The sequence below is a fragment of the Triturus cristatus genome, chromosome 6, assembly GCF_964204655.1.
Source record: "Triturus cristatus chromosome 6, aTriCri1.1, whole genome shotgun sequence".
NCBI classification, from domain to species: domain Eukaryota; kingdom Metazoa; phylum Chordata; class Amphibia; order Caudata; family Salamandridae; genus Triturus; species Triturus cristatus.
The window spans coordinates 1,848,109,529-1,848,128,851 of record NC_140589.1 but is presented as its reverse complement, the minus strand read 5'-3'; the positions used below and the strand labels follow the sequence as shown (position 1 = coordinate 1,848,128,851).

The 19,323-nt window shown below is 49.9% G+C and overlaps 1 protein-coding gene across 1 annotated transcript in view; it reads right to left on the bottom strand.

The window, feature by feature from the left end:
• GCKR (glucokinase regulator) overlaps window positions 1-19,323 on the bottom strand; it is a 194,815-nt gene that overhangs the window by 100,925 nt on the left and 74,567 nt on the right. Inside the window, exons 2-3 of the mRNA XM_085613316.1 lie at window positions 10,485-10,640; window positions 6,401-6,469 (exon numbers count right to left, since the gene is read on the bottom strand). Coding sequence (XP_085469442.1) covers window positions 6,401-6,469; window positions 10,485-10,640 — 225 coding nt within the window. The remainder of the gene's footprint in view (window positions 1-6,400; window positions 6,470-10,484; window positions 10,641-19,323) is intronic.

The following is a 19,323-nucleotide window of genomic DNA, read 5'->3' as shown; positions in this document are numbered from 1 at the left end:
GACTTCGAAGGTCGGGCCCGGCGCAATAATGTGCGCCTTATTGGGGTCCCGGAAACCTCAGAGGATCTCTCCGTGGATTTACTCGTCGAGGATTTGGTGGTGAATCATCTTGCGCCTAAGGGCCTCAGCAAGTTCTTTGCGGTGGAGCGGGCTCACCGAGTGCCTGGAGGACGGCCTAAGGTGGGAGCCCCCCCGCGACCGATTGTAGCCCGGATCTTTCATTTTCGGGATCGAGACGCTATCCTGCAAGCATCGAGGGTGATAGGCCCGGTCCCTTTTCAGAACGCCTCTGTGAGTTTTTATCCTGACTTCACCCAGATGGTGCAGAAACAGAGGCAGAGTTTCCTGGGGGTGAAGCGGCGGCTCAGGGATATGGACCTGAAGTATGCCATGCTTTTCCCTGCCAGGCTACGTGTGGTGTATGAGGACCGGACTTTCTTCTTCGAATCACCGGACATGGCAGGGGACTGGTTGGATGCGCTCCCTCAGCAAAAGCCCAGCCGGGACAGCGTGGACGGAGCGGAAGGCGATCGTGATGGACAGAAGTGATACCTCCGGTGTTGGCACGTATTGACTCGGCCCCGGACAGTGACTCGCACCTTCCTGCAGTAATGGGAGGGCGGCGGGGGGGAGATAGGAGCTCTTTCCTCCCTTGGGGTACTTTTTGTAGATTTGTTTTTGATAGGGCGACAGGCACACTGCAAGTTGGGGGGGCTTTGTAAGCTGACGCAGGGGGGGATTTGGGATGTTGGGGTTGTTGTTGGGGGGTGTGTTTTCTTTTCTTGCAAGGCGTAGCAATTGTTGTCAGCATTGTCCGATCGTGGTTCTCCGGGGGGGGTGGAGGTCTCTTTGTGTTCGGGGATGGGGGATAGGGGCTTAAGCATAATCAGCTGGAATGTTAATGGCTTAGGGGATCATATTAAACGGGGGATAGTCCTGCAATTCTTGAAACGGACCTCGCCAGATGTGGTCCTCCTGCAGGAGACCCATCTTATAGGGAATACGTGTTATGCACTCAATAGAAAGGGCTATAAATTCATTGCTCGCTCGGGGTTCTCCTCGGGCTCCAGGGGTGCGGGCATACTTGTTAGAGCTTCCCTACCATTCGAGGTTGATTCCACCATTGCTGATGACAGGGGGCGCTTTGTGGCTGTGGCGGGGAGATGGGAGGGCAGAACGTTGGTATTGGTTTCTGTTTATGTCCCTCCTGCCCTGCAGGCCTCCACGTTTGCTGATCTGGGCAAGGCCTTGTTGGAACTCCCCGAAGGGATGCTGGTGGTGAGAGGAGACTTCAATGCGGTTGGTTCTGGAATGCTTGATAGGTGTCCGCCCAGGGACACCGGGGGTGCTCAGAAATGGCTTCCCGATTTTATAGACACTTTTGGTCTGGTAGACTGTTGGAGGCTACGGCACCCCACTCAGAGACAATATACCTTCCATTCCGGGGCCCACGGGAGCCTCTCCCGGATTGACTACTTGCTCACTCTGGCTGCGCACGCCTCTTTGGTATCTGAGGCTAGGCACCTGGCACGGGGCATTTCTGATCATTCACCGGTGTGGGCCCGCTTGAATATTGGCCGGGTGGCGGGGGGCAGGGTGGCTCCCATTAACCCCTGGTATTTTTGTGACCCCAAGCTGCACAGTGCATTGCTGAAGTCAGTTGACCGCTATTTTCAAGAGAATCAGGGTTCAGTTGAATCTGCGGTGTCCTTGTGGGAAGCTTTTAAGACTGTATTGAGGGGGGAGGCCTTTTCCCTGGTAGTGGCCGCCAAGCGGCGGAGAGATGCCGAGGTGACGCAAGTAGAGGACGAGATAGCGGCTTTGGAAGTGGCCTTGGAAGAGGATGTTACACCGGCCACACTGCATAATTTGAGCTTGAAGCAACTGGAATATAGGGATCTGGTGACGAACGCTGCTAAGACCCTTCATAGGGAGCAGCAGGGTCGACTGTATGATGTCGGCGATAAGGTCGGGAAATTGCTGGCGTGGCTGGACAAAAAAGAGCGTGTCAATCGAGTGGTGCCGGAGTTGTCTACGGATGGGGGAGAGGTTGTTACTGACCCTGACGGTATAGTTCAGTGTTTCTCGGACCATTTTCGTACGGTATACACCTCGGTCTCGGATAGGCCGACTGAGGATTCGTGTGACCTGTTGCGGGATATCGCTCTGCCCTGCCTTTCTGCCATTGATAGGGATGACCTCGATGGAGATATAACTGTCGACCAAGTGGCGGGTGCTATCCGCGCGTTGCGCTCCGGTAAGGCTTCGGGCCCAAATGGTTTGCCGGTTGAGCTGTATAAGCTTCATCTGGATAAGCTGGCTCCTCATCTGCGTGCCATGTTCGTGGAGGCGCGGGTGAATGGGTTTCTTCCGCTCGACCAACGGCTGGCGACGATTGTGGTAATACATAAAGACGGTAGGCCCCGTGACAAGTGTGGCTCCTATCGGCCGATATCACTTCTCAATGCCGAGCCGAAAATCCTTGCTAAGCTCCTTGCTAACCGCCTGGTCCGGGTGCTTGGCGACTTGATCCACCCGGATCAGTAGGGCTTTATCCCGCACCGTAACACTGCACTGAATCTTAGACGCCTTCATGGTGTGATTGCCAGGACGGGCACGATGCGGGAGCCGGCTGTTGTGGCGTCCCTCGATGCCACGATGGCCTTTGATACGGTGGAGTGGGCGTACCTGTGGGCTGTGCTAGTCAAGTTCGGCTTTGGGCCTGGATTTGTGGGCTGGGTGAGGTTGCTCTATGAGGGACCTCTCGCCAGCATCGTGGTGAACTGGCGGGCGTCGGCACCGTTCGAGCTCGGGAGAGGCACCCGGCAGGGTTATCCCCTGTCGCCGTTATTGTTCGCTCTTGCTCTTGAGCCGCTGGCGGCTTGGATACGATGGCACCCGGACATACGTGGGATTCGCTGGTCGCCTGACCATGAAGACCGTATTTCACTTTACGCCGACGACATTCTGCTATACTTCGCCTCGCCTAAGAAATCTCTGATAGTGGTTTGTGACGTCTTGACTTCTTTTGGTAGAAACTCTGGTCTTGTCATTAATTGGGGGAAGTCATACTTGTATGTCCTGTGTGGTGATGTCCCGCCTGTCCCGCGCAACTGCCCGCTCCAGATAGCCCAGCAGGGCTTTTTGTATTTGGGGATCTATATTTCCATCGATCCCATTTTGCGATACGAGAAGAACTTGCTCCCTCCCTTGGCGCGTCTGCGGCGGGACGTGGCGGGCTGGCGGCGGTTGCCGCTTTCCCTCCTTGGCCGTGCCGCTCTGTTCAAGATGATGTCTCTTCCCAGTTTCCTCTATGCCCTGCAGAATACTCTTGACTGGGTCCCGGCCAGTTACTTCCGTGAGGTTGAAAGCCACCAGCGCGCGCTATTGTGGGAAGGGCGTCCACGTATAGCGATTGCTAAGTTGACGCTTCCGTGGTACGACGGGGGTATTGCACTTCCGGTTGAGTGCGATTAACCATGGTGTATATGGTCCGGCGCTGAGCCCTGGTTTCGCCATGGACCGATGGTTGCTACGTGTGGGTAACTACTCCAGAGCGCTGTATTCGAAGTCGTTAGACTTAACCCTAACGGGGCCCACCAGGGTGGCTGTGCATGTATGGAAGGTTGCGACGGATTCACTGGGCTGGAAGGGTAAGCTTACCCTCGCCACCCCTCTGTTTGACTCCGATATTCTGGGTAAGCTTTGTCATACAAAAGGGTTTGAGAAATGGGACCTGATCTGCATATCCAGGGTTGGAGACCTCTTGGTTAAGGGTAGGATAAAATCATTCGAGGAGCTGCAGAAGGAATATGAGCTGGGGAGCACGGAGTTCTTCCGATACGCTCAAGTGTTCCACGCCTTGCGGTCAGTTCTTGTAGAAGGGGAAAAGGTGCCTGAGTCCTCTCCGTTAGAGGACCGGATCCTGGATGGCCATATGCCAGAGAGTACGATCTCGCTCATTTATAAGAAACTTATTAATGTCCGGGCAGATCTTCTTCTAGGGTTATGTGCTCAATGGACCAGGGATGGCCTTGAACTAGATGACGAGGACTGGCAGTACGCAGTTTCCTCTCCCAAAGAGGTCGCGATCCCCGCGCGCCTGCGGTTGGTGCAGCTTAAAATACTCCATAGGGTCTACGTGACGGGGCCAGGCTGGTCCATATGGGTTTTTCTGAGGAGGGCTTAAGTAAAAGAGGCTGTGGTATGGTGGGCACCTTCCTACATATTATTTGGGAATGCGGTGCGATTATGGAGTTTTGGAGGCGCATCCACGAAGTGATGGGGGAGGTGACGGGCATCGTCATGCAGCCTGAGGCGCGGTGTTGTCTTCTGAATGTTTGGGGTCCTACTGATCACGACGCGGCACAGACTCAGTGGGTGACCCTGGGTAACATGATTGCCAAGCGCGACATTGCTCGTCTGTGGGGCTCTAATGGGCCTCCTACATTGACAGCATGGATGGAAAACATGGATTGGAGCATGTTTAGGGAGAAGACAGTGTATTGTGCTCGAGGGCGCCCTCGGAAATTGCACTCTGTATGGGGGCGCTGGAACCAGTACAGAGGGGGCATATGCCTGCCCCCGGACCCGGATCCGCCCGAGGAGCAGCTTTCCCCTTAGCTTTCTTTCCGGCTTTGAACTTCTTGCTGATATGTGTATGTCTTCTTGAGTCTCTGACTTCCCCTCCCTTCCCTCACTACAGACCTGTGCCTGTTAGACGAAATGGGGCACGCTCCCCCTGATGAGAACCCCTTCTGGTGCTTACGGTACTTATCGCCTTGCTTGTGTTTAGGTTTGGGTTTGTGTTTATTTAAAACAGAACCTTCGATTCTCCTGTCATTGGAATGTTGACGCTAGCATGTGTTGTGTTTTTTAAAGCTGCCGTACCTCCGGGTTGTCGGCTGAATAGCTGTGTCACTGATCTTACAGAATAAAGGTTTTTACAAAAAAAAAAAAAAAAAAAAAAAACAGGAACAGAAACAGAAACAATGAATGAATGTAACCCTGTGGCGCACTGCTGAACAGAACCGTATCCTCACACCAAACTCCTTTACGTTCCCTCACTACTGATAACTTGGTCCCAGCACCATGGCACAAACTCATCAAAATATTTGTAAAATGTTGATAGTAGTAAATACGTACCTCAGAACATGCACGTGTAAAGTGTTCCCATGAATGCCTCTCCTAGATCAAGAGCCCTTTATACCAATCAGTGCAGGTGCATCTATCACATGGGAGCCTTACGATCGCTTGGTCACAGGGCAACTCTGCAAACTCGCCCCCAAATGTTGACTTTTAATACACGGTTTTGCTTGTTTACACTGTGTTTTAATTGTGTTCTAGGTATAGTAGTACTGTCTCATGCAATAGTACATCTGGGCCGTAAAAATAGGGTTTACTTTCTGAGATGCACTTTTCGGATCAATGAAAGCAGAGAGAGATGAAATAGAGGGTTGCATTTCTCAACCGTCTTTTTTCTCTCACTGGATTTCTGGTCTTCAGCAGCAGCTGCTGTACTATCACTTGTGTTTATAAGCAGACTCTCCCCAGGAAACAGTAATTGGATGTAACCAGGGTCTACTTTTCAGGCTGAAACCAACTAAATGTGTTTCTGTTTACTTTGGCTCAGACCAGATCTTTGATGCTGAACTCATGTAAGGGAAAACTCTGTTCTCTCGCTCCCTCGCGGCTCTGCTCTCCCCCCTTTCCCCTGGCTCCCTGGTTTCCTTCTTGTGTACCCTCCATCGCTCTTACTTGCTCAATCCCCCCTCACGCAGCTTCCTCTCTCTCCTGCACATACTGTGTTTCTTTTGGATTGTTTTGACATCACTTTCCCATATTCTTTTTTCGCTTTTTCATCCCTCCTTCCCCTTTCACGCTCCCCATTCTTTTTCTGTTCCATGCATAGCTGTCGTCTTATAGATTTCTCTCTGCATGAATGTCACTGCCCCTTCCCATTTCCTTTCCCAATCTTCATTTAATCCATTCCTTGGTTTACACCTACCTTTCTCCTTGCTAATTTAATTTGTCTCTATGCTCCTTATCTTTTTGCCATTCTGTTTTCCATATGGTAATTCCCCATTCTTAGTCCTCTAAACAGTGCTGCAGCTGTGTCTCTATTCATACATCCACTACACTCCAAACAAGAACCCGCAGGTAAAAAGACATTCCCATTTACTACGCCAATAGCTCCAGCTCTCACAAATGCGGGTCCTACTGCATTGCAAATGCTTGTTCTGCATTCTAGTGAGGGTCTGAGCCTTTCTTCACTTCAACACAACGTCAGGCTCAGCCTTTCAGGACCACTAGATTGGCCACTCAGTGGGCTCAATAAGGAGCTTTGGGGGCTCCTTACCTTTGTCACTTCAATGGCAGTAATAGGTTAGTTATACGGTACCTTTAAAATGTTTTGCACCTTCTTTGCGATGTCAAAGACGGTCCGCAGCACAGACTCACTGTACAGCCTCTGAAAGAAAGGGAGATACTGAGTGCTGGTAGTGAAGGCACCTCACCCAGAGGTGATGTCACGGCAGCATTACACATACACTGTAGAGATGAGGACACCCCCCCAACAAAACACACCACCAAAGGGCTGAGCTATTCCACCAGAGACTCAGGCTCCTCATTCTGTGCTGAAGGGCCTAGCTGACAGACCAGGGCTCAGAGAAAGCACACACCCCTCCCCCACCCCCGCTTGCGAGAAGCCACATGGCTCAGGTGGAACAGCATACGCGTCAATAACCTTCGCAGAAGTGGACCGTGGCTGGGAGTGGTGTGTGTGCTTGTATGTGTATAGGTTCACACCTTATAACGCGTGACAGCTAAACATCAGAAAGGTGAGAATGGAACCAGAACAAGCATTGGTAAATGCAGGGAAATATGTTACAGCCAATAGGAATGGAGGAAACGAAAATGGCACGCAAGGGAACCAATGAAAAGGCAGGAAAGAGAGGAGGCCGGATGCAAGCCCCTTTTAAGTTTATATTAAAGGCAATAGAGTTCTCAAGCACAGCGCAACTGCTGTGCAGGCGATACCTAAAAATGTGGCAGCCCAATACCCCACTTCATTTTTCAGAAACTACATTCTTGACAATAGTCATACTTTGGTAAGTCACAGTTACAGGATTATCTGCAACGAATTCCTTGATTTCCTGGCTCCACATCTAACTTGCCGCTATATTTAGCGCTTTATTCAGAATGTCAGTGAACCTGGCCCTTCACATTTGTCTGTAGGTGCAGGGGTCTAACTCTACTGGAAGGCCGAGGCTCAGTCAACCTGGATTCGTTGGGAACTCCAAAAAGGTCAATGGTTGGCTGGAGGGGAAACGCACATGACAAATCGATGACATTCACTTTATTTCTTAGTATAAACAATATATAAAATGCCTCCGCCTTGCCTTCTTCTATGCGATTCTGTTAAATGATGTGCTCATATTACCCAGATTGGCAACAGCATCCCTGCTGAACGGGGTGCACAGTGTGCTGTGATAAACAATTGCTCACAACATTTCATGTGGGTGTAAAACATCATTTAGATCCTGGCGGACAGGTTACTCTGTCACAGCGGTGACAGATGTCCTGTCCGCCGTCATATAAATCCCATTATATCCTATGGGAATTATATTTCCATGGACGAGGTATCCGTCACCATTGTGACGGAGTAACCCTTCCTCCGAGATCTAAATCAGGCCCTTAGTATGTTAAACTTTAACAGGTCACTGAACATACAGGCTTCAGTCTTCCTGGACCCAAACTGCATTTACGGATTTTCATTTCTGCTCCTACGTGGTGTCCCCTTGATGTAGGTTACACTCTCGCTTCATTCTGAATATCTGAATATGTGAGAGCTCCTCCAGAGTGTGATTTTCAAACCGTGATTTACAGGTTGGGGAATGGACTGCTCTGTCACAAGGGTGATATGCAGGATAGCCTATGGCGCTTTTAACAAGGCAGATGATGTATCCGTGGCGTCTCATGGAGTACGCCATCCGCCAATCTCTTAATAAGACAATAAGTTGCTAGATATTTCAAGGGGTTGAAAGGAGTAGAAATTTAGTTTTAGTGAGGAGTCTCTCAGGCCACTTTTCTTTTCAATCCTAGATATGCGACTATCCGAGGCTTGATAAAGGTTTTGCCTCTGTGGTGTGAGATGTGGGGGCCACTTTTGAATAGGTGTGTTGGCTACAGTGCAAGACTTGGTGACTGACCAGGAGAGGTTTGTTTTACTATCTTAGTGAGTGGATGTGGTGCGCTTCCCGGTGCCTCAAAACGTTAGACAGGGAGGATTTGGTTTTAGTGACGTGGAGGCTTCAACTAAGCAATCTCCGTTTGGGTAGGTAGAGCATCAGGCAGTGTAGGACTTTCAAGGACCAGAGGCAGTCAGTGATTCAAGACTAGAGAGCTGGGTAGAAAAGAGGTGGGCATCACCTCCAAAGAGATTTTAGAAGAAGCCAAATGAGGAGATTATGTCAGGGTAGATTGTATGGTACAGGTAAAGAGAAGAAGCCCATGGACCAATCTTTGACAGACACTTGGGGCAGTGGGTGGGAGTAAAGTCAAGGAGCACAATGTTACTCTGCAGGCTCAGTCATCTGGTAGGAAGGAAGCCAGGAGAGGTGCTGTCGTCCCAGGTGTCCATGACACATGATCGATTTTGCAGAATGAAGACAGAAGCGAGGGGTTGGAATTAAGGGATGGCGGTGAGGTTATAGGGATGATGATGATGATGATGAGGGCTAATTTGTGTAAGTGATTTCTATGGATCCTGAACTGCAGAGAGATCCATAGGTTCTAGTGGGACACTTGAACACCTTCCTCTCTGGGATCGTTGAAAACAAGAGGAAGAGGAAGACATGGCAGAACCTGGATGCTTTGAAAGGCTTCTATGAAGCCTGTAGGATTTCTGCTGAGGAGTAGAGTCCGTCGCAATAGTCGAAGCAAGATGTGAAAGACGAGGAGCCAAGAATTGTGATCATTATGGGGTAAGATGTATTGTACAGGACGTCAGGAGGATAACTGCCTAGATGATGAGGCAAAATCTGCAGGATGAGTGGCGGGAAAGCTATCCGCTCAAGATGACGGGTTTAATTAGGGTGATGGAAGGAGAGCAAGGGGAGCAATGGGGACCACCTGATGGTAGTATTACCTGTTTAAAAGAAGGTATCATAGACATTAGCGTGAGTGGGAAGCAAGTGATGGGTGTGAGGGGAGCTGGGAGAATTGATTGGCAGGACTGGGATCCAGGAGCTGCTTAGGAAGTCTGTGTTTTGAAAGCAGGAGAGGAATTAAAAGGATTAAAGCTGACTATAGGTGGGAATCACTTAGGGTTTGAAGACCTGATGAAGCATCGCAGTACATGTTCTTTCTTCCTAGATCAGCCGTATGGATACAGGTAAAAGTGTACCTCATGTATCTGATTGGATGAGGAAGCAAAACAGCCCAGCCATGAGAGGGGAGCACCCATGATTTGCTGCTGAACGATGCTCCTGGTTCCAGCGAGAGATACTGATGCACTGAAATAATAGAATATTTCATTTGGCTGCAATCCCAGCCCGTTCTGGAGAATTCTGGCTGTAAACAGCTCTTAGTTTGGTATACAGTTGTAGTGACCCATGGTTTACGAGGTGGATGGGATGGAGGGACATAGAAAAAGCATTTGTTGCATGAGCTATCCACAGTAGATGGTGCCATTGAGTGCTGTATACGCGAGTGCTTCATCAGTGAGTCTACTTAGAGTAGAGAGACAGCGGACGGCATTTTTTAGGGACAGTGGGAGAGATTTGGGCACATTTGCCTTGCAGATATGATTAGGGACTGGGGAAGCTGGTAAAGAGAAGGAAATGGTGGTGGACATGTAAATAAATCATTGGTTGGAGAGCAAGGAGACGATGGTCACGTTAAAGAATGACATGACGTTAGTGAGGAAGAGGAGGCAGAGTGGACTGCCTTGGGAAGCGGGGAAGCGAGAGGCTCCAGTGTATGTGTTGCTGAACATCTGGTCAGAAACAACCGAAGCTGGTCAAGTCTGAGGGTGAGGCAGCTAGGGGCATATAAGTCTAGGAGCAGTGGGAGAGTTTCAGCAGCTAGAAAAAAGCACCTATAGGCCTGGTGGGTAAAAGCAAGAACAATGGTGAGAGCGCACATTGCCACGTGTTGAATGAAGAGAAGTAGAAGCTGGGGATCAAGCAGAGGCATTTGTAAGGAAGAGTATTTGTGTTGTAGTAGGTTTGTGGGTGAACACTGTACCTTATGTTCCTAACCATCTTATTTTCGTACTCGTCAAAGCCTGTACCACCTTCATAAATCCACCTATGTTCTTCGCTATCCACCTCTCCCGTTTGGGTTTTTAACACCCTCCAGCTTCCTGTCCTCCGCCTCCACCTCCTTCAGACTCCGTGTGTGCCTCCACCCTTGTCGGGGCAGGGCTCTGAAGTAGTAGTGTGGGCTCCAGCACAGAGGCGCCGAGCCCCAGCATCACTAACCTTGTAATTCACCAGGGTCGGGTCCTCCTCTTGGAAGATTTCGGCGTCGCAGTCTCGCAGCAGCTGCACCATTTGCACCGGGTCGACTCTATCCAGGTCCTTGGTGATGGGGTTGGATTTTTCAGTGATGGGCAGGGAAGCCTCATATCCGGCCAACTGAAAGGCAAAAGGACAGTGATGTCCGGTGGAGCTGCCTGGAAGACCATTTAATAAAATACCCAGCAGCAAACTTGAGGCTGAGTTGAGAAGTCAGTTCACAGAATGCCTGAGGGATCACATCAAATGTACAGAACAGTTTGAAGGATGAAGGCAATGATACATTCAGAGGGGAGAACTTCTTACAAGAGCACCAAAAATCAATACTGAAAACTGTCAGAAAAAACTTCAAAGTAGTGCCTGGGGGGTAAAAAAAAACAACCCCCTTTTACAAATTCATCCTGAAGCGGACTATGGAAGAGCCCGTCAGGGTGCTTGGGTGCAGTCTGCAATGACTGGGAAAAGCTTCAGCTGAAGGACCACACACAAAACAACTGGTTGACGGATTCATTAGACATCATTTTCGGATATTTACAAACATATCCACAAATTTAAAATGACAACTCAAAACAATCTGTTACATTTCATTAAAATAAATAAAAGAAGAAAACAGTCTCTGTTGGACTTGGCCCTTTTGCAGGGTCATCCCAGAACTTTTTGCCGTCATCCTGTATTTTTTCTGACCTGTTGTTGGTGGTTTTATGACTCTGGGTACCTTACACTGCTGAGCAGTCCTAAAGTGCATATGCTCTTTTCTGTAAATTGTGTTATGGATTAGTGATTCCATGATTGGCTGTTAGATTTACTTGTCAGACCCTAGTACAGTTCACTATGTGTGCCCAGGGTCTGTAAATCAAATGTTGCTGGTGGGCTTGCAGTACTGATTGTGCCACCCACAGAAGCAGCTTGTAAAAGGTGACTCAGGCCTGCCATTGCAGAGCCTGTGTGCAGTCTGGAACTAACATGTCGACTTAGCAAGTGCACACACTTGCCAGTCCCTAAACCGTCCCTTTTCTACATATTAGTCACCCCTAAGGTAGGCCCAAAGTAACCCTGTGGGCAGGGTGCATTGTATGTGAAAGGTAGGACATGCCCTGATGTGTGTGTTCTGTCCTGATAGTGAAATACTGCCAATTTAGTTTTTCACTAATGCAAGGCTATCTGTTCCCATAGGCCAGAATGGGCAGTTAGTTCATAACATCTTATAAACACAACTGACCCTAGGAACATGATGGGAAAATGAAGTTTAGTATGCCTGAACTCAGAATGTTAGGATGCATCTTTTGATGAGGGTGATTTTTACATTCGGTGTTTGAAAATACCACTTATAGAAAGTGGGTATTTTCTTGCCTAACCATCCAGTGTGCCTCTGCTAGGTTTGTGTATTGCATGTCTGGCTTTTGGATGACAGGGGGCTGGAGAGGGCTGTGGCTCCAGAAGAATGATATATCAGGGCTGGGCTGAATAGGCCTGGTCTGCATTTGGAGTGGTGGGAGGGAGTAGCACCTTCACCTGAATAGGGCTGTGCCTGCCTTCCACAATGATGGCTCCACCCCCCCTGTGGTGTGTCTGGAGCCAGGGCTCACACTGACAATGAAGGTTGTTGTGCACTTGCAAAGTGACCCACATAATTGGTTTTGGCTGGTTACAGACACTCTCTGCCTTCAGAGAACAAAGGATTTTGGTGTATAAAAAGAGGGGCCCAGACCCCAGACTTTTAGATCACTTCTGGGAAATCAAGAGGACCCTTTGCCAAGGAGAAGAGCTGGATAAGCTGACGAGGAATACTGCCCCTGTGCTGTTTGCTGCCTGGGGTTGGCCTGCAGTGGCTGCTTGCTGCCAAGGAAAGGAGAAGAAGGACTCTTCTGTTTGCTTTGTCACTTGCTTGAAGAAAAGATCTCCAAGGGCTTGAAACTTAGCTTGCCTCCTGTTCTGAAGTCTCAGGGTCACAAAGACTTCACCACCAGATCCCCTGAATTTCCTTGCTGGGAATTCTAACCTGCAAAGAGGTGTCTACTGCTGTTTAGGACCTCTAGAGTCTGTTTGCCGCTGGGAGCTGGAAGATTGACATAACGAGGAAGCAGCGTGTCGCATCCGCAACGATTCCCGACGCATAGCCGATCAACGGGGAAGAAGCGTGCCGCATCCACACTGGGTTCCGATGCCTCGCCAAGTAACCAGGAAGAAGACCTCCGCATCCACACCTGGTCCGGACGCATCGCCGAGAAGACCGTCGCAGCACCTGCCATGCGGCTGCAAAAGGTCACGCATCATACTGGACCGTCGCATCGCATCAAGCTACCATTTTGTCGCATCACACCGGATCGTCGCCATGCATTGAGGCGCCATCTTGTCGCATCATAACCGGAACGCAGTAAGAAACAGAAGCATCCCCTCCTCTCCGGTAAGGAACTGAAGCATCACCGCCCCTGCGTCGCAGTAAGGAACCGACGCATCACCTCCCCTGAAGCAAGGAACTGACGCATCACCTTCCCTGTGACCCTTTTGTTTGTTTTGCGTGACGCATCTAAGGTACTTTGTGAGAAGAGTGTCGCATTTACAACTTGCATTGAACTGAACTATTTCTACCATTGAAAGTCTTATCTTGAATATTGTACTTTGGATATTTGTCGTTTGGTCTTGTTTAGATAAAGATTACCTTTTTTTCTAAACTGGTGTGGTGTCCATTTGTAGTGTTTTCACTGTGTTACTGTATGTGTTCACAAATGCTTTACACACTGCCTCTGAGATGAGCATGTCTGCTCATGCCAAAATACTGATCATAATAAATCATGGCCACTCACAGCAGGGTGCTTCACCGGAGGGGGCGGGGGGGGAGAAAAGGGGGTCCCTTTCATTCTCCCTCAAATACTTGTCTTCCCATCTAGTAAAGCCATTTATTTTTCACCCTGACCTCGGCTTGACAATTTCTATGAATACAAACTAAATTTTGGCCTCCAAATGTGAGATTGGCATTTGCAGGAAGTGCATTAACTCTGTGAAATAAATAAATAGATTATATATATATATATATATATTTTTAACTTGATTTCTTCCTCTCATGGTATTTTAGTACATAGACCATAAAACTGGCAGAAGGGAGACAGAATTTGTATTTTCATACTGTGTTCTTGCAAGGATTGTATTACTTATTTCCCCCAGATTTTCAGGCAATATATAGTCTTTGTTAACATGTAGCTGCTCACAAGCCAAACAGACATCCTGAAATTTGTCGAAACCTAAATAGATATTTTTTAACTGGCATACATGTACAAGAGAAAATCATGTAGTTTAACCCAAATAAGTTTAAAGAATGGTCGGAGGGTGGAGAGGGGGGAATTGTTGGGGGGCGGGTTTAGGAGGAATGGGGGGGGTTGGGGGTAGGTTTAGTTAAAGTTGAGATATCATGACACAAAAAGGCGAAATATACCATGATAGCTTGGAAAACCTCCATGGAAATTAATATAGGTTTAAATCCCTGAGTTTATTGTTGGACTGTTTCACTGCCTCGGCAGAGGTAAGAGAAATATGTAATTGTGGTTGTAATTGTATATGAACGTGATCTGCAGATTTGGATGAACAAACTTATAAAGAAATATATATTTTAAAAACAGTTTAAAGAATGGTGAGAATTGTTCATTCAAACAAATGACTGCATGCACAGGACATGTGATGATATTGCTTAAACCAAAAACCAATAGTGAGTCAGACATTCAATTAAAAACTTAGTGCAAATAAGTTGTCTTGCAACACAATGTAGTCTTTCGCTTTGTGTTGCAAATCACATGACGCATAAGAGAGGAGCAAACGTACATCCTATTTGGTAGACATGGAGACCTGTGGCCCTCCTACAATCACATGATTCCTGATTTTTAGGCTATTGCAATGGCGTTTTGTCACAAAGGGTCTGATACTTGGTTTAAAACTTAAAGGAAAAGACACAAAGTGCTGATGGAGTAACCCCAGATGCACCAACAGAAAAAAATGGAGGACACCAAAGAGCCGTGGCAGAGGAGGCATAGAGCGGCTCTTGGGTGGGGATGCAATGGAGGTTTGGATCCATGGATACGAGTCCTTACAGGTCAGTGGGGGTGGTGTTACTGGCCAGAGCTGGTGTGAGTCACCTTGAAGGACCATGAGGAGGACGCTGGTCGCACCGTTAGCAGTGGTACAGAAGAGCGATGGGGTGAAAGGGTGTCCATGTTCATTACAACAGGTGAAGAGGATTAAATAGTTAAGCACAGAGATAATGGCATGACTCATCAACCAACTGAACAGATGCAGAAGTGCTTTGGGTGACAGGTGTTTGCTTTTCAGTAGACTGAGTCACATCAACTAATAGTACAAAATGCAGAGTGGAGTGAGTGAGTTAATTAGTAAGTAAGTGTTTACTTTTTCGATAGCATTTGCCACAAGTCCATGGAACAACCTTCAAAATGCAGTAGATTAGTCAGTGTTGACATTTTCAGTAACATAGTCCACATCAACTGTGGAGCAAAATTAGGACTGAAGTGGGTGAGTGAGCATGAGTGAGTATTTATCTTTCTGTAGCATGAACAGCATCAGTCAATGACGTTGAATGAAGAATGAATAAGTGAGCCCGCCATTGCACCATGTATTTCTTTTCTGGAGGCTGAGTCCTCCCATCAGTCAATGGAACACACCGCACAATTGCATGAGCGAGTAACTGATAGCGCAGGTGAGTGAGTATTTTTCTGGTTCATGAGGCACAATTGCTAAAGAAACAGCATGGATCTGGGGTGAGTCCTTGAGAGAGAGGGTGGCTGTTTACTTTTCTGGAGCATGGGCCATTTCAATCTAAAGAACAACATGTAGAGACGTAATCTGTGAATGTTTGCTTCCTTGTAGGACTTCTGTGACTCCAACTGTGTCTAAGGCTTCCACCGCAGCGACCCCCGCCTCCACCACCCTCCTTGACAACCTCTGACTGAAGCAGCTCATCACCACTCCCACCCCACAGGGCTGGACACACCCTAGACCCAATCTTCGCAGGAGGGACTAACATCCACTTCAGCCACACCACGCAACCCCTCTGGACAGACCACCACTGCTTACACTTCACCTTCAACACCACCAACGCACCCAAAAGCGCCCACGCCCACCACAAAGGAACTGGAGCAAGATCACAGAGGAACATCTCAACACCACCCTCCTCCACAACCCCCCCCCCCCACCGCCACGACTGATGCCAACTCCGCAGACAAACAACTACACCACTGGATCTCCAGCTGCACTGACAAGCTCGCACTCCTCCGCCACCCCATCAAACAATGCCCCCTGAAGGCCACCTGGTTCACCACCGACCTCCAAAAAGCCAGCCGATCCTTCAGGCACCTCGAGAACCTCTGGCAGAACAGGAAAACCACTGAAGACCAGAACTACAGGAACGCCATGAATGAATACCATCAGCGCGTAAGAGCCACCAAGGTGGACCTTTATCGAGAACAAAACCCACATTAACGCAAGCAAAGCAAAATAACTCATACAGCAGTTCACCAAACCCCCCCAGCTAAGCCACGGATGTCACACCTTCTCAGGACCTCTGCATCAAGCTCAGCTCGTACTTCCACCTGAAAATCAAGGCCCTCTACGACAACTTTAGCGAACTGACTCCGGACACCATGCCCCTCTCCTCCACCGACAACCAGCCGACCATCACCACCTGGAAACATGCCACCACTGAAGACACCACCACGACCATGAAGAACACCCACTCAGGAGCCCCCATGGACCCCTGCCCACCTCACACCTACCACAGACCACCGCCATAGCACATGAAGTAGGCCGGACCATCAACGCCTCCCTCGATTCCAGCATCTTCCCGGACGACTGGAAGAGGGCAGATGTCAAAATCCTCCTCAAGAAACCCTCAGCCGACCTGACGGACCTGAAAAACTACCGGCCCATCTCTCTCCTTCCCTTCGCAGCCAAAGTCACAGAGAGATTCATCAACACCCAACTGACCACCTTCATGGAAGAGAACGCCATCCTCGACCCCTCCCAGTCTAGATTTCGCAGCAACCACAGCACAGAGACAGCCCTCCTTGCCGCCACAGATTACATCGGCATGCTACTCGACCAGGGCCACACTGCGGCCCTCAAACTACTAGACCTCTCCTCAGCCTTCGACACAGTCTCCCATCGCACTCTTGCTGCCAGACTCCATGATGCCGGTATACGGGAAACTGCCCTCGACTGGATCGGATCCTTTCTCTCCGGCAGAACCCAAAGAACCTTCCTCTCCGAACCTACTGAGATCAACTGCGGAGTACCCCAAGGATCCTCGCTTAGCCCCACGCTCTTCTACATCTACATGGCCCCCCTTGCCGCTATCATCAGACAGCATGGGCTCAGCATAGTATCTTGCGCCGATGACACCCAGCTCATCCTCTCTCTCAGGAAGAACCCCAAAGACACCAGACTCCGCTTCCAAGAAGGAATGAAGGACGTCACAGCCTGGATGAGCAACAGCTGCCTAAAACTGAACTCGGAGAAGACAGACCCTCCCCCACTGCGTGGACATCTCCTGGTGGCCCCCTGCCCTCGGAAACCCACCCACCCCGACAGACCACGCCTGTTGGACCCGGCCCTCGTAACATAGTCAGACCTGACCCCTGCACCTCACACCAGCCCCGAGCCCCTGGCCTAGCCGATCCTTCCCACCAGAACACACGCACCCGACCCGGACTCCCCCCGTCCATAGGCCTTCCTCCTTCGGCCACCCCGGGCCCGCGTGCCCACTGCATGCACCAAGATGGCCGCCCGGCCCCAGCGCGACCCTAGCCTACAGGCGCCACTCCGGCTGGAGGACATCGCGCCCCCCTTGGGATGAGAGAGGGAGGAGCAGTTTCCATCACACCTCTGCGCTTCCCTGGGACGGTGGGTTTCGATCGGCCTGCCAGCCTCCCTGAGGGCTGGCTCCACGCCTGCTGGGTGTCTGGGGCTCCTCCCGACCCGGCCCTGAATGGATCAAAGGACAATGGCAGGAAACCCCCAACAAGCGACCCCCAGGTGACAAGACCCCTGCCTGCACAGACTCCGGACATCAAAGAGGAGTCGCCCTATAACAAGGGGTGCTCTGGGACTGTCCGGCAGATTCGCCTTGGAACCACCTGAGCCCTGCTGAGTGACTCGCGGCTCCCTGAAAGATAGTAAGACCTCCGAACTTGTGCTTGAGCCCTGCTGAGTGACTCGCGGCTCCCTGAAGATCGTAAGACCTCCGAACTCGTGCTTGAGCCCTGCTGAGTGACTCGCGGCTCCCTGAAGATCGTAAGACCTCCGAACTTGTGCTTGAGCCCTGCTGAGTGACTCGCGGCTCCCTGAAGATCGTAAGACCTCCGAACTTGTACTCGAGCCTGCTGAGTATCTCGCAGTGCCCACAGACTCCCTTGGTCCCGCCAGACCCCACGACGACAAGCGTATCTCCCAGCTCGAGGATTGTGAGCTGTGCGCCGGATACGCTCCTGCATTTGATCCATTCCCCCCAAAGACTGTCCCGCTACCTCCTAACCCCCCTCCAAGACTTTGTGAGCCCGCGCTCCACTTGTATATATATTGCCTTGCGGATCATAAAGATCTTACCACTCCGATCTGATAAAGATTTGCTCTTAAGAACTCTCGGTGTTGGGTCTCTTTGTCGTGTGGTGCCGAGTTACGATCCTAGATACGAGATTCCTCCCCTGAGGAGTCTCCCGCCAGTGCTCGGCTACGATACCTCGAGGGTTGGTCTCAGGCCAGTCAGGGCCCTCTCCGGGCCCCTCTGAGGTCGCCTTCTAACAACGCCCATAACCTCGGCATCATTCTAGACTCCTCCCTTACCTTGATCCACCAGATCAATGCCATCACCCCCACCTGCTCCAACTCCCTCTGCATCCTCTGCAAGACCTTCAAGTGGATCCCCCCCGAATGCAAAAAGACTGTCACCCACGCACTCATATCCAGCAGATTGGACTACGGCAATGCCCTCTACGCCGGAATCAACAAAATCCTGCTACACAAGCTCCAAACCATCCAGAACACCGCAGCCAGACTCGTCCTCGGAATCCCACAACACGAGCACATGACCCAGCACCTTCGAGACCTCCACTGGCTCCCCATCGAGAAGAGAGTGACCTTCAAGCTACTCACCCACGCCTACAAATCCCTCCACAACATTGGACCCAAATACCTCAATGAAAGAGTCTCCTTCCACGTACCCAAAAGGAACCTCCACTCCGCCGACCTCGCCCTGGCAGAGAACCCATACATCATCAAAACCAGAGTAGGTGGAAGAGCCTTCTCCTACATCGCAGCAAAGACCTGGAACGGGCTCCCAGTCAACATCAGACACTCCCCCACTCTGCACACCTTCCGGAAGTGCCTCAAGACCTGGCTCTTCGACTGATCCAGAGCTGCACCCCTCTCTCCCATAACCCAGTGCTTTGAGACCCTCACGGGTGAGTAGCACACTTTACAAACCCTGACTGATTGATGGATTGATTGATATGGAACACGCTTAAGCTTTCTCAAGATGCATCATAACAGGATCTACGATAGTCCATTGAAAGCAATTCTAGGTAAAGTAAAGTTAATATTGCATATCTAACACAAAGAAATTGTACAATTTGTCAACTTTGGAAGACTGGACCAGCAGAGAATCTTAGCTCATAGGTTTAGAACATCAGTGGACAAGAAAACAACCACATTGTGAAGAAATGGGAGATTTGCAGTTCGGTGGAGAACTACACCAGGTCCCTGTTAAATGAAAATGTTTAGAGTCAGCACCAAGTACTCTGCTTACTTG